Source organism: Chionomys nivalis, chromosome 3, assembly GCF_950005125.1.
Source record: "Chionomys nivalis chromosome 3, mChiNiv1.1, whole genome shotgun sequence".
Lineage (NCBI taxonomy): Eukaryota > Metazoa > Chordata > Mammalia > Rodentia > Cricetidae > Chionomys > Chionomys nivalis.
The window spans coordinates 10,843,285-10,856,891 of record NC_080088.1 but is presented as its reverse complement, the minus strand read 5'-3'; the positions used below and the strand labels follow the sequence as shown (position 1 = coordinate 10,856,891).

Genomic DNA, 13,607 nt, shown 5'->3' with positions numbered 1-13,607 from the left:
CCAGTTAATAGTATTTGTATGATTTTACCTGTGTTGTATTTGGTATGGACTAATGCCATTCTATGAGAACCAGTTAATAGTATTTGTATGATTTTACCTGTGTTGTATTTGGTATGGACTAATGCCATTCTATGAGAACCAGTTAACAGTGCTTATATGATTTTAACTGTGTTGTATTGGGTGTGAACTAAACTATGTGGTGGTAATGCATTTCTTTCCTCATTGTTTTGGTGTCAACCTGAGCATTAAAGAACAACAACACACATTCATAGCATAAAAACCAAATCATATGTCAGGTATTATCCTAAACATATTATGTATACCATCTCTTTTTCCTGAGAAAAATGACTTCTGTTTCTAAGAGAAAGAGACAGGAAGTAACGTGCTCAGCTGGCTGGGAAGACACCAAGTGCTACTTTGTCCCTTGAGTGGCCGCTGCCCCACATCTGAGACTCTGATAGAGTCCTTGCTCCATTCTAGGAATTCTCTTGCCTTCGCTTTAGTGACATCTGATTGTGAATCCTGGGCTGTCTGAAGTGTGTACTGAGGCATGATACAGGCTTTGGGGGAGGCGGAGTGACCCAGAATTTCACAATTTGGGAGATTTTCAGCCCCCCCTCCCCCCCGCTTGAGCTTTTTGTGGGAGGCTTAAGTTAACTGGGGTGGTCATTTTCTGTCCATTACTTGCTGTTTATCTAAAAAAGAAATCTATAGCTGCCCCATTGGAGGTGGGCAGTGCACACTTCCTAATAGATGAGTGAGTCAGGACATCCCTGTCACCACTCGTGGTCATTGCTGTGAGGAAACAAAAGGAGGAGGCATAAGAAAGGGGAAGAAGTGAAATCGCTTGTTTTCAGATAGCGTGATTGTGCACAGAAAAACCAGTAAAGAATTACAAAGAAGCTGCCAGAATTAATGAATTAGCTCAGGTTGTTGAATTTTGGTTCATATCTCAGAAATACATTTGCAATTACATAGTAAACCTAGACAATTAAGTATAAGAGCTCAAATCTATTTACAGTGCTACAGAAACCACAAAATGCATAGGAATAAATTTAGCAGAAGATGCACAAACCTCCTTCGCTCCAGACATCATCATGATAACATTAAGAGACATTAAAGAAGTCCTTGGAACATGGAGAGGGAAGCCCTATTTGTGAGCTGGAGAGCTCAATTTGTTAGCTGTTCTCTCTAAATAAATAGTTTTATTGCAACCCTAATCATAATCCTACTAGCTCATCTGACTCAAAGATAATAAAAAAGTCTAGGAAGAATTAAACCTATTTCATGCAAGAAGATAAAAAATGGCCAACACAAGCACATGCAAGGGTACCTATCCACCAGGAACACAAATAAAAACCACAGTGAAATACTCCTCCCACAACCGTAGCCAAGATTCAGAAGATGGCACCGCTAAGGGTTAGTGGTGGTGTAGAGCCTCTGGAACTGCTGCACACTGCTGGTAGAGCATTAGTCCATCAGGGAGCTATTGTGTGATTGCTAAGGAGCATTCTCCTCCCTGTCACTCAGCTCTTGTCTTCCTAGGCCATGCCCTGGGAATGCGGAGCGAGTGTGTGTCTAGGCACATGCTGTTTTATTAAAAGTTTAGTATCATCCCCAGCTGAGACCAGTCACTTATCTGTCTCTGTCACCAGTTAAGTGGGTGAACAAATTGTAGCATATTTGCATAATGGAATATTTGCCAACAGCAGCAGGAGAAAGAAACATCAGATGTTCTTAGCATTAGTGTGTGTGGAAAAAGATCACAGGACAGAATCCATTTGCATGTCGAAAGGGAGCCTTGTGTTACCGTACAGTGATGGTGACAACCCCTCCCCCCCCACGGCCAGCGGCTTCGCATAGCCAGGCGCATAGAGGAGACGACTGGGCGAGCCATGTGGATTCTGAGGGGCCACAGAAGCCCAGACACCTCGTTGCTGGTCTCATGTATATACAGTTTTCAAAGCCTCTTGAAATTTGGAGTGCCGAGGCTAGCCTGGGCTACATAATGAGATGTGTCTTAACAAACACATCTTAGCAAAATAAAAGCTCATTGAAGTGTATAGCTCAAACACAGGCAGCTCATCGTCCGTAATGTGAAGGCCACGGTTGATAATGGTGACTGATGGCTGATGAAAAGTCTGGATTCAGGAAGGATACTTTGTTGGTGTGGACCAGTTCTAGAGGCTTGTGCGTATTTTCATAAAAGATGCAACAGTCCTTGTAAAACTTTAAGTAGTTGGCCAGCACACTGGGCAAACAAAAGACGGGGTTGTTTTCTAAGTTCTCTGAGGGAAGAACGCAGCAGGTAAAGCAATGGGGTGTCTTTGGTTTTCAGTTCTGCAGCTTGTACCTCTGTTTTTTTAGTTTGTCGTTTTCTTTCATATTGTTCCTGAACTGTCTTCCAGGCTTTTCTGAACTTAAGACCCTGAACAGGCAAAGATGAATCTGCAGATTTGGGATATGAGAAACCTTCTGTTGCTGATGTCCCAGTGGGAGACTTAACTCTCTCTCCAGGCTCCCTAACTCTCCAGCTTCTCACCTTTAAGCCCAACTTTGTCTTACAATTTCATATACAACATTTAATCCAGTAAATGTATGACAGGCCAGGCATGGTGGCACACACATTTGATCCTAGCACTTGGGAGGCAGCGGCAAAGAGATCTCTTGAGTTCAAGGCCAGCCTGGCCTACAGAGTGAGTTCCAGGTCAGTCAGGGCTATATAGAGAGATCCTGTCTCAAAAACCCAACAACCCGAAGAAAACAAAAACCAAGAAAACAAAACAAGACTGGCCATTACTTAACTCTGTAACTGTTGAGATTGGGAAAAGAGAGACCCAGCTCACATCAAGCTGTACCTCAGTGCAAGGTTTTTAGGAATGTTTTCTGCGTTTAAAAAGTCCATGTGCTGCAAAAGCAGAAGGGGGGCAGGAAGACACTACAGGGGAGGGAAGGAGAACTAGGGGGAGGAGAGGTGTGGGGGAGGACGGAGAGGATGAGGATCAACGTGCTGAAGCCTACTGCTTTCTATGCTGACTTAAAATTTGAATATTAAGAAGTTCCTGAGTCTTTAACTGCAGAGCATTTGAATCCCGCTCTCCGGGTCTTCCTGAGCACCAGCCTTTGAAACTTGCCCCTTTGAATGGTGCTGTGGGCACCTTTGCTTTACTCTTCTTCCTTTAAGCTTAAAAAATTTTTTACTGGTGTTCCCTGGCGAGTCCCACTTTAGTTTTCCTTGAGGCTAAGGGAGCTAACCCCAGAGATGTGCTGTCAGGTGTGGGTGACTGATATTTAAGCCTCTGAGAGGGTAAAGGAACTAGCAGCTCTCTGTTACTGGTTTATTCCTCCTTCTGGCCTTTTCCTGGCCTGTGAGCCAAGTCTCAGGAAGACAGTGCTGGATTAAATTTCCACCAAGCTTTTGATATTAAGGTTTTTTTTTTTTAAAAAAACTTAATAATAATAAAAACATGTTTTTGAGGATTCTTTTCTATGGGCAGCCTCACCTTAATTTTTAACATTTTAAAGAAAAATAAAAGAAAGCCCTTAAGGCCAAAGGACTAAATGTGTGCAGACCATAGTGTGTCTGTCAGCTGTCTGTCACCTCCTTGAAAGATTGACATAAGCCCAGCTCCCAGATTTCAGGACACTCCCGTTGTGGGTAGCTTGGTGTGGGATACAGGAACTAACTTGGGGAGTTAGAAGCTTATCAAGGGTCAAGATAGATACCAGGTCCAGGAGTTTGCCACCAAACACCCTGCCTTTCAGTTAGGCAGCCATGAAGTCACAGCAGGGGATGCCATAGGGGGAGACAGAAGCGTCAAGGAGAAGACACATCCAGGGGAAAAGCCATGATGAGTGTTTTTAAATATGATTTCTGATGTCCTTCGTCAGTACTTGTCTACACACACACGGGATTAACAAAACTCTTTTGACATATTTTTCTCATTAATTAAATAGTACAATTAAATGAAAAATGGCCAGCTTTTATTTTGATACTCACCATCAATACCTTTGGGTATCTTGAATTGCTGCCTTATTTACCCTGGATCCTCATGCTCATTCTGAGCACCTAAGTCTGAATGGGCCTTTCTTTCGTTTGTGTTCCGGTGGTACCCAGTGCACAGAGAGAACAGTGAAGTCCGAATGTTTGGATGGCACTCTTGTTTCCTGTACCCCCTGCACTGAGACCTAACGCACATCAATGTCTTGAGACTGTGGCAAACTGTTCCTTTTACACTTGCAGCTTCCTGGCCCCATAAAGCCACACCCTAAACCTGTGCTCTGTGAGGCTTTACAGACCTGAGCCTGCCATCTCAGGTTGAGTTTTCTGGTTTGTACATTATCTGAAGATTTATTAAGATGTGATGAATCTCAGCTTTTTGTTTTAGTCTCAATGAAAACACCAGCCAAACAGCAACTGTGTTAAAGTGTAACTCGTCCATCATGGGTAGAGAACAGAATGTCTCGAAACTGAAGTCCAAGGAAGCTCTGAAATGCACACTCATCCTTTGTCAGCTCAAGGGAATGAGTCAGCAGTTTAAGGCCGGCACCTCTGCTGGAACTGAGACACCGGTGCCTGCCCGGGAGTGCAGAGCTTGTCAGTGCAGTGACACCAAGTTTGGGTTTAGTGCAGTTAGAGATGTGAGCGGCTGGAGTGTGGTCGTTTGCTGTTAGGTTTGAGAAGTGTTGGCCGGTGCCTGGTGGATGTTAGTAGGAATGCACGGTCATCACGTAGTTAAGGTATTGGGTAAAAAGATTTCTGACCGCTTAGTTCAGGACATCCCTGGGTACTGCCCGCTGTAAGGAGGACAGAGGTCAAGCTGGCTTTGTTGTTGCCAGCCACTGTAGTGAGGGTGTTTACAGTCGGTGGCTGTTCTCTGACTCAGCCTCTTAGTAGTGTTGTAGCTCCCAGAGGCCTGAGCTGGGATCCCTTGGGCCTGTTGTGGTTCTGGAAAAGTCATCTAAGTGCTTCATTCTGTGAGGTCTGATCAGTGCACTTCCAGTCACGGGTGGAACGTTCGGAAGGTGTCCATGGTCTGGGTTTGGGTTGTATTAAAAATGTCAAGTCATTCAGCAGCGAGTACCTGTAGCTGGACAAAGTGCCACCTTCTGTACTTGGATTGTGGCAGAGCGCAGTCTAGACAGAGTTGTGACATTTAGGCTGAGGCCTAATAGGTGAAGAGTCGCCGCCTGCAGTCGTCCATGGCTGGCATGTGGAGAGTGGAGGCTCTGGGCTCTGCGGGTGAGTGGCAGGCGGGAAAAGCTGTGACAGGAGAGTGGCGTGGGCAAGTGGAAGTGATCTGAGAAAGCAGAGGGGGTTGACGAGTGCCCCAAGAGCCCACCAGCCACGCGACTTTTAAGAACATGCTAAGGAACTGGGTATGACTTTCAGAAACTTGAAGAGTTCTAAGGTGTTCAGCAAGGAAGATCAGGCAGAGACAGTCACTTGAGTGGTGTGAACTTTGTTAATGTCAGCCCTTCATAAAAAGCTTGCTAGGAGACAGGCCCTGTGCTCAATCCCTTTCCCTTATCATCCCACAGAAATATCACGGCCTCTCAGGGAGGGGCTGAGCTCCAACACATTAATCAGCTTGTCCGAGTCGCCATGCAGCTGTGGAAGAGCTGGGATTTGATCCCAATTAATCTAAGATTCTCAGTCCCAAGCTGTTAGTGCTGAGACACTCAGGAATCTTTAAACTGAGTCGATCACAGCTGTTTTTTTTACCTTTTAGATTTTTAATTTTAATTTGTGTGTGTGAGCATCTGTGTAAGTGTATACACACAAGTGTGTAGGTGATCTCAGAGGCCAGGAAAAGGCATTATACCTTGAAGCTGGAGTTACAGGCAGTTGTGAGCTACCCAGAGTGGGTGGTAGAATCTAAACTCCTGCCTTCTGCAAAAAATAGCAAGAGCACTTAACCTCTGAACCATTTCTCCAGGCCCTGGGATTATTTTTTCAAAATGAAGAACACACCAGACTACTTTGTATGGGTGTAAGGATTAAATGCTAATATATGAAGGTTTTCATATTTTAATTTTATGTAACTACATTGGTATACATGTAAACTTGGGAGGTGTGTAGAAGGATAAGCATTTGTAGAAATAGGACTTGAATGCTCGGGTTAGAGCTGGAGAGAAGCTTAGAGCTCAATGGTAAGGCCGAGGCACCAGGACTCAGCATAGAATTGTTTTTTTTTTTTTTTTTTTTTTTTACTTATTTATTTTTATTCTTTTTTAATTAAAATTTCCACCTGCTCCCCATTTCCCATTTCCCTCCCCTCCTCCCAAATATTGCCCTCCCCCCACTTCCCTCCCCCTATCCCCACTCCTCTTCTCCTCCCCCCACTCCATTCCCCCTCCCTCTCGATACTGAAGAGCAGTCCAAATTCCCTGCCCTGTGGGAAGACCAAGGTCCTTCTATCTACGTCCAGAAAGGTGAGCGTCCAAACAGGCTAAGCTCCCACTAGGATCGAAACCTAGTGCCATTGTCCTTGGCTTCTCATCAGTCTTCATTGACCGCCATGCTCAGAGAGTCCGGAATCAACCCATGCTTATTCAGTCCCAGACCAGCTGGCCTTGGTGGGCTCCCAATAAATCAGTTCCACTGTCACAGTGGGTGGGTGCATCCCTCGTGGTCCTGATTTTTTGCTCATGTTCTCCCTCCTTCTGCTCCTCATTTGGACCTTAAGAGCTCAGACCGTTGCTCCCAATTGAGACTCTGTCTCTACCTCGATCCATCGCCAGATGAAGGTTCTAAGGTGATATGCAAGATATTCATCAGTATAGGATAGGGTCATTTCAGGTTCCCTCTCCTTAGTTGCCCAAGGTACCAGCTGGGGACATATTCCTGGACACCTGCGAACCCCTCAAGAGTCAAGTCTCTTGCCAACCCTAAGATGGCTCCCTTAGATAGGATATATACTTCGCTGCTCCCGTATCCATCCTTCCTATATCCCAACCATCCCAATCCTCCGAGCTCCTCCCATCCTCCCCTTCTCATATTTCTCATCCCATTTCCCTTTTGCCCCATGCCACCTCACCCGCAAGTTCCCAGTTTTTGCCCTGGAATCTTGTCTACTTCCCCCTCTCCATGCGGATGACTATATGATTTTCTTTGGGTTCACTTTCTTATTTAGCTTCTATAGGATCACACATTATATGCTTAATGTCTTTTATTTTATGGCTAGAAACCGATTATGAGTGAGTACATCCCATGTTCCTCTTTTTGAGTCTGGGATACCTCACTCAGGATAGTGTTTTCTATTTCCATCCATTTGCACGCAAAATTCGAGAAGTCATTGTTTTTTACTGCTGAGTAGTACTCTAATATGTATATATTCCACACTTTCTTCATCCATTCCTCCATTGAAGGGCATCTAGGTTGTTTCCAGGTTTTGGCTATTACAAACAATGCTGCTATGAACATAGTTGAACAGATACTTTTGTCATTTGATGTGGCATCTCTTGGGTATATTCCCAATAGTGGTATTACTGGATCTTGGGGTAGGTTGATCCCAAATTTCCTGAGAAATCGCCACACTGATTTCCAAAGTGGTTGCACAAGTTTGCATTCCCACCAGCAATGAATGAGTGTGCCTCTTTCTCCACAACCTCTCCAGCAAAGGCTATCATTGGTGTTCTTGATTTTAGCCATTCTGACAGGTGTAAGATGGTATCTCAAAGTTGTTTTAATTTGCATTTCCCTTATCGCTAAGGAGGTTGAGCATGACCTTAGGTGTCTTTTGGCCATTTGAATTTCTTCTGTTGAGAATTCTCTGTTCAGATCAGTGCCCCATTTTTTTATTGGGTTCATTAGCATTTTAAAGTTTAGTTTCTTGAGTTCTTTATATATTTTGGTGATCAGACCTTTGTCTGTTGCAGGGTTGGTGAAGATCTTCTCCCAGTCAGTGGGTTGCCTTTTTGTCTTAGTGACAGTGTCCTTTGCTTTACAGAAGCTACTCAGTTTCAGGAGGTCCCATTTATTCAATGTTGCCCTTAATGTCTGTGCTGCTGGGGATAAACGTAGGAAGTGATCTCCTGTACCCATATGTTGTAGAGTACTTCCAACTTTTTCTTCTATCAGGTTCAGTGTGTTCAGACTAATATTGAGGTCTTTAATCCATTTGGACTTGAGTTTTGTGCATGGTGATAGATATGGATCTATTTTCATTCTTCTACACGTTGACAACCAGTTCTGCCAGCACCATTTGTTGAAGATGCTCTCTTTTTTCCATTGAATACTTTTAGCTCCTTTATCAAAAATTAGGTGTTCATAAGTTTGTGGGTTAAAATCAGGGTCTTCTACTCGGTTCCATTGGTCGACTTCTCTGTTTTTATCAGCATAGAATTGTATATGTGCGCCTGGCAGGGAGAAGTGTGAGGAGTGGGTCCCGGAGTTCCATGGAAGCAGTGAAATTCCTAATGTGAGCTGTGCTTACTCCACCAATAGGGACCCTGGCCTTAGTGGGTCCTCATGTTTATTCCAGCTCCTGATGCTTGCTGCTCTCAGCTGTGATTCCTAGCACTCGGGGCTGGCATCCTACCGGTGTGAATGCTCATGTCCTTCCTGAGGGACGTGAACCTATAATGTGTAATCTGTGACTGAAAGATGCCCGAGCAGGGGTGATAAACCAGTTATGATTCTCTCTGAGTCTGAAGTAAGCTGTGATCCACTGTACCTCAGAGAAGCAGTGGCCACGAGGTCAGAGGTGGGGGTGGCATTTGATGGAGTCACCTTGGGATCCAAAGAACCTTTAGATTATGCTGTGTTGTTTGGCTTTTCAAGGGGAAGAGAAACATGGCAAGTCGGAAAGCCCTTGTGAGGTGAGACAAGGGCATGCATAGAACTTTGATGGGCATTGAGGAGTCGAGCTCCTGACATTGCACACTGATGACATCAGTCTCTAAGCTTTCACACTTTGATTTGGCTGTGTGGTGTTCACTAGAATGATCGTATTAAGTGTAAGACTAACACACTTTGAAGGTTTTTAGCCTGGGTGGCTGGAAAGCATGAGAGCATCATGGGCGGGTGGTAGCTATGATGATGGCTTGGCCAGCAGGCCAGTGTGGGCAGCTGCCTTGAAGGAGGACACTTGTGGCCCCTGAACTCCCACCTATAGGAGACAACAGGATTGGGGAAAGCTAGTCTCAACTATCCCTAGCAGTTCTTAGTAATTCCTTTTGTTGCTAACAGAATCATGAAGAACCATTTTAAGAAGAATCTGACCGCTCCTTCTGTAAGGGTACAATCCCAAAGTTCCGTTCACCTTCATGCTTAGTGTTGATGTCACCAGTGATGTGTGGTATTCTGGGTCAGCTAAAGGAAGGCTGCATCCTTAACCCAAGGCAGAGTAGTCACATACTAACAGATGTGCCTTCATTTACACTTCTGTGGAGCTTACCCTTTTACCTGTGTGAAAGCAAACACAGAGTAGAAGTGGATTTATGGACTGATTTTGTGTTTGCAACTAGAACACCAGGGCTTTGAGGTGGAGTGAACTTGCGTGGTTCTGGCTTCTCCTTTCTTGTCTTGTATGGCAGTTCTCCTTCACTAACCCCTAGAGGAAGGTCAGACGGTGAATTAAGTGTCAGAAGAAATGAATGATGCAGAGGGGCTTATGGGTGTCATCTGTGGGGTGCACACTAGTGGGGGTGCACACAGGCCATGGGGACTGAAGGAAAATGCTATCCCTTAGACTCTTATTGCAGTTTCTTGTGTGTCTCAGGGTGTATATATCAGAATAGTCATGCAGATATAATAAGCATACATGGATCTGGGGCACCTCCTTTCTTTGAGTGTCAGTACTGTGCACATGCTCAAAAACTGTTTGAATGCCACTTTATATTCAAATGGTGATACTTTGTCTTACATTGTAACATTTGAGGAAACCAAGGCTTTCTGCACAGGCTAAACCATGCTTTTGGTGATGCTGTGGCTTTACCTGTCTTTTACCTCCCAGAGCGCAGCATGTGAGGTAAAAAGTGAGTTCTAAGATATGTCCTGACACATGGGAACCTCTTTTCCTGTGCTGCGGAGTGCACTTGACCTTGTGTTGATTGGAGCCTCTGGATGGGAAGCTAAGCCTTTGCCTAATCGCTCTTCATTGTGGGTGAACAGGGTGTCCATCCCAATGTGTGACCTGGCCATACCCATGAACTGTCTCCAAGTAGAGGGTGGGATTTGGACTGAAGGTTCTGGCCAGCCCTTGGCTCTTAGCTCAGTATTTTTCAGACATCTAGGAAGTCCTGGGCTGGGCTTAGGAAGTTCTTACTCCTTAAGAGCCTTACCTTAAAATTAGAATTACTGTCATCAGCCCACTTTGCTTGAAGTTTGTTGAATGAATCTAGATTGTCCCTCTGGAGGCTTTTGTCTCCTTTTCTGTGTTAGTAACAAGTACATATTTTACTTCATGCTGACAGTTTGTTGTTTAAAACACATCTCTCCACACTTCCCCGGAATATGTTAAGTGACATCTTCCCTGTGTGTTTGCAGGTCAGTGACAGTTAGAAGCATGCTTTCCACTGCTCTCCCTGATCCCGTCTGCCACCCAGGATGTCTGTGAGTGAGAGCGCAGTGTTTGCCTATGAGTCCTCCGTGCACAGCACCAACGTCTTGCTCAGCCTCAATGACCAGCGGAAGAAGGACGTGCTGTGCGATGTCACTGTCGTGGTGGAGGGCCAGCGGTTCCGAGCCCACCGCTCGGTGCTGGCTGCGTGCAGCAGCTACTTCCACTCGAGAATCGTAGGCCAAACTGATGCTGAGCTCACCATCACACTGCCTGAAGAGGTGAGGGGCCACAGCGCTGGCCGTCACAACCACTCTTACCCAGCTACCTTCTGATTATGAACTGAGCACAAGCTCCAGTCTCCCTGAGGAGATGGGCATCTTGGGGAGCATTTCCGTAGCAGACCTTCTCTGGCTTTTGTTGTAGGAATATTGACGTGTAAAGTTCTCCCTTTGGATGTTCATACTTGTTGGACAGTGGAATATGTGGATACAGTCTCCCCTGATTGTAGCCATTTGAAAGGGTTCTGGCTTAGAGTGCTGGCTGTGTAACTCTGTCCCGCGGCGGGACAGCCAGGACAGGTTCAGGGTGTGTGCATTCTCTCTCAAGATGTCTCCAATGAAAAGCAGGCACCCTGTACGTGTATTTCTCCCTGATTTCTTTTTTTCCTGAGATTGTCTTTATTCTTTGGGAGGAAAGAAATGATCTGTTGTCTTGGCCGGTGAGATGGCTTAGCAGGTAAAGGCGTCTTGTTGGCCTCAGTTCAATTCCCTGACTCACCTAGTGGAAGGAGAGACCAGAAGCCTGCCGGTTGTCCTCTGACCTCCACATGCTTGCTGGCATACCCTCCCACATCCCTCACCCAGTAAACAAACAAACAAACAAACAAACAAACAAATTAATGCTAAAAACTAAAATAGTTTAGTGTCTTCCTTGTAGAGCCCTAGCCCTGTTTTACATACACCTTCCCATCCCCAGTCTGTGTAACTTCAGCTTGTGAATACTAGGGTCTCTGCCATCTTCCTAGCTTCAGGGGGCTTGTCTCAGGTGAGGTGGGGCTGCTTGCACTGATTCTCCCGGCTCACACATTGGAGTGTGCTTGGGCAGTTATTGCTCTTAGTATATTTTCACATCAGACCCAAAGGGTTTTAAGGAGACTAGGAGGAAGTGTGTAGAACTTCCGGTGTATGACATAGTGTGTCATGTTCCCTGTTGGGTGTAACTGGATAATCTGAAAACTAATCCCTAGTGGAGCCTGTGGCTGCTGCTGCACCTCGTCTGTGTCTGTGTCTGTAGGGTTGGGGGGTGGCTCAAGGGTACCTACCATTGGTTTTACAAAAGAACATGAATCCCAATGGGGCATGCTTTCTACAGCTCATATTTAAGCTATTTGATGTGTCTTTAGAGGTAGAACAAAGTTTGTTTACTGGATTGTTAAGAGAGGATGTGTATATTAATACACAAGTATATGTATAGTGTATATATTTGTATGTTTTGTGTTTATTCTGATGATGTATAAATCATATTTTCAAATATTTGAACTGTTCCATCACAGTGACAAGTTGAAGACATTACATATATTATTTGATTGTTTTAGCATATTTTGGAAAAGTTTAATTGAAATTTTTGTTCAGATTGTTATAAATTTTGTATGGTCTTAAGGAATAATGCTCAGTGTTCCATCAGTAACGTTCTGAAAAATTAATAATGTTCCATCAGGAATGTTGATGAGATGGCTGTATTGTTATGTGCATTAATTAGTTTTTGTGAGTTCTGTGAAGGTTCCGGTATTCTTCGTAGTAGTACGATCTGGAACCTGCGGAGCCCGCATGCTGCTTATGCTAATTCCTTCTCACGCTTGGGCCCCCTTTCTCCCTTACCCTCTTTTGTCTCTAGATGCTGGCAACCATTTTCTGTCCTTTCAAAAGAGCCGTGGAAGTGGGACAGTGCAGTGCTATGTGACCGTGTTGGGTTGCCCTTTTTACACTTAGGATAATTTCCTTGATATTATTCAGATTCCTTGTACCAATAGTTTATTCTGTGTTGCTGATGAATACTGTATAATAGTTACATCTTAATTTTCCTTTTTAAAACGTCTTTTACCCATTGAAGGAACTGAGATTAGTTTAGATTTTTATCTGTTACAGGTTCTTTTGTAAAAATAAGTCCTTTAGGTTCTTTTGTAAAAATAAGTTCATTAATTAGGGCTAAAAAACACATTGTTTTTCTGGTCATAAGGTAGTTTTGCACATTTAATTAGAAACTACCTAGTGACTTTTTAAAGTGTCTGTCCTCTTGACCTCCCTACCAACATTGGGAATGACTCAATTTCACTGTTCTTGAAGAATGAGGTGGTGTTTATTTTAGCAGTTTCGAGGTAAGGACTGTAAGAGTAGCGTGTTTTAGGAGAGTCTTGGTGCTTTGGTCAGTCTGGTAGTAATGCAGAGTTTTAAGTGTGGTTTGTATTTTGAACCCAGGATGAACGCTCTGTGCACATTTGCAGGCTCTTTTTACCCCAGCCATGCAAACACAGCCTCAGTGTAAATGCACAGGGTACAGGGGTGTGTTCGGAAGCCTTGCCTCCCAGAGCTCTTGAGTCTCTGCTGAAGCCATACAGAGGCAGGATTAGAACCTCTGCATCTGGATCATTAAAATATTTTTAGAAATATTTGGCACAAGGCGGTACTCACCTTTTTTTTCAAAAGATTTTTTTTTTATTTTTTTAGTGTGTGTGCGTGCGCGCGTGCATGCTTGTGTGTGTGTGTGTGTGTGTGTGTGTGAGTGAGTGAGTGCTGGTGCCGGCAGAGGCATCCGATCCCCAGAGCTGGAGTTACAGGCAATTGTGAGCTTTCCCCCATGTGGATGCAGAGAACCAAATGCAGGCTTCTCTACAAGAGCAGGCAGTGCCATGACGCTGACCTCTCTCTCCAATCAATACTTTGGTTTATTGTGCTGTTTTTGATAGTTAAGATATTTCTATAAGTATTTTAATAAGTACTTCTTATTTTTAAAAATTCCACTCTTTAGTTTATTACTGTTCGTGTTGTTTGGCCTTTGGGAACTACACTAGCCTCAGACACCCGGCAAGGCCATTGCTGTTTT

General features: G+C 44.4%; 1 protein-coding gene across 1 annotated transcript in view; it reads left to right on the top strand.

Annotated features, from left to right (window-relative positions):
- Positions 1-13,607, top strand: part of Bach1 (BTB domain and CNC homolog 1) — a 42,079-nt gene that overhangs the window by 12,387 nt on the left and 16,085 nt on the right. The window contains exon 2 of the mRNA XM_057765545.1: positions 10,493-10,786. Within this exon, the coding sequence (XP_057621528.1) occupies positions 10,553-10,786 (234 nt within the window). The 5' untranslated portion in view covers positions 10,493-10,552. The remainder of the gene's footprint in view (positions 1-10,492; positions 10,787-13,607) is intronic.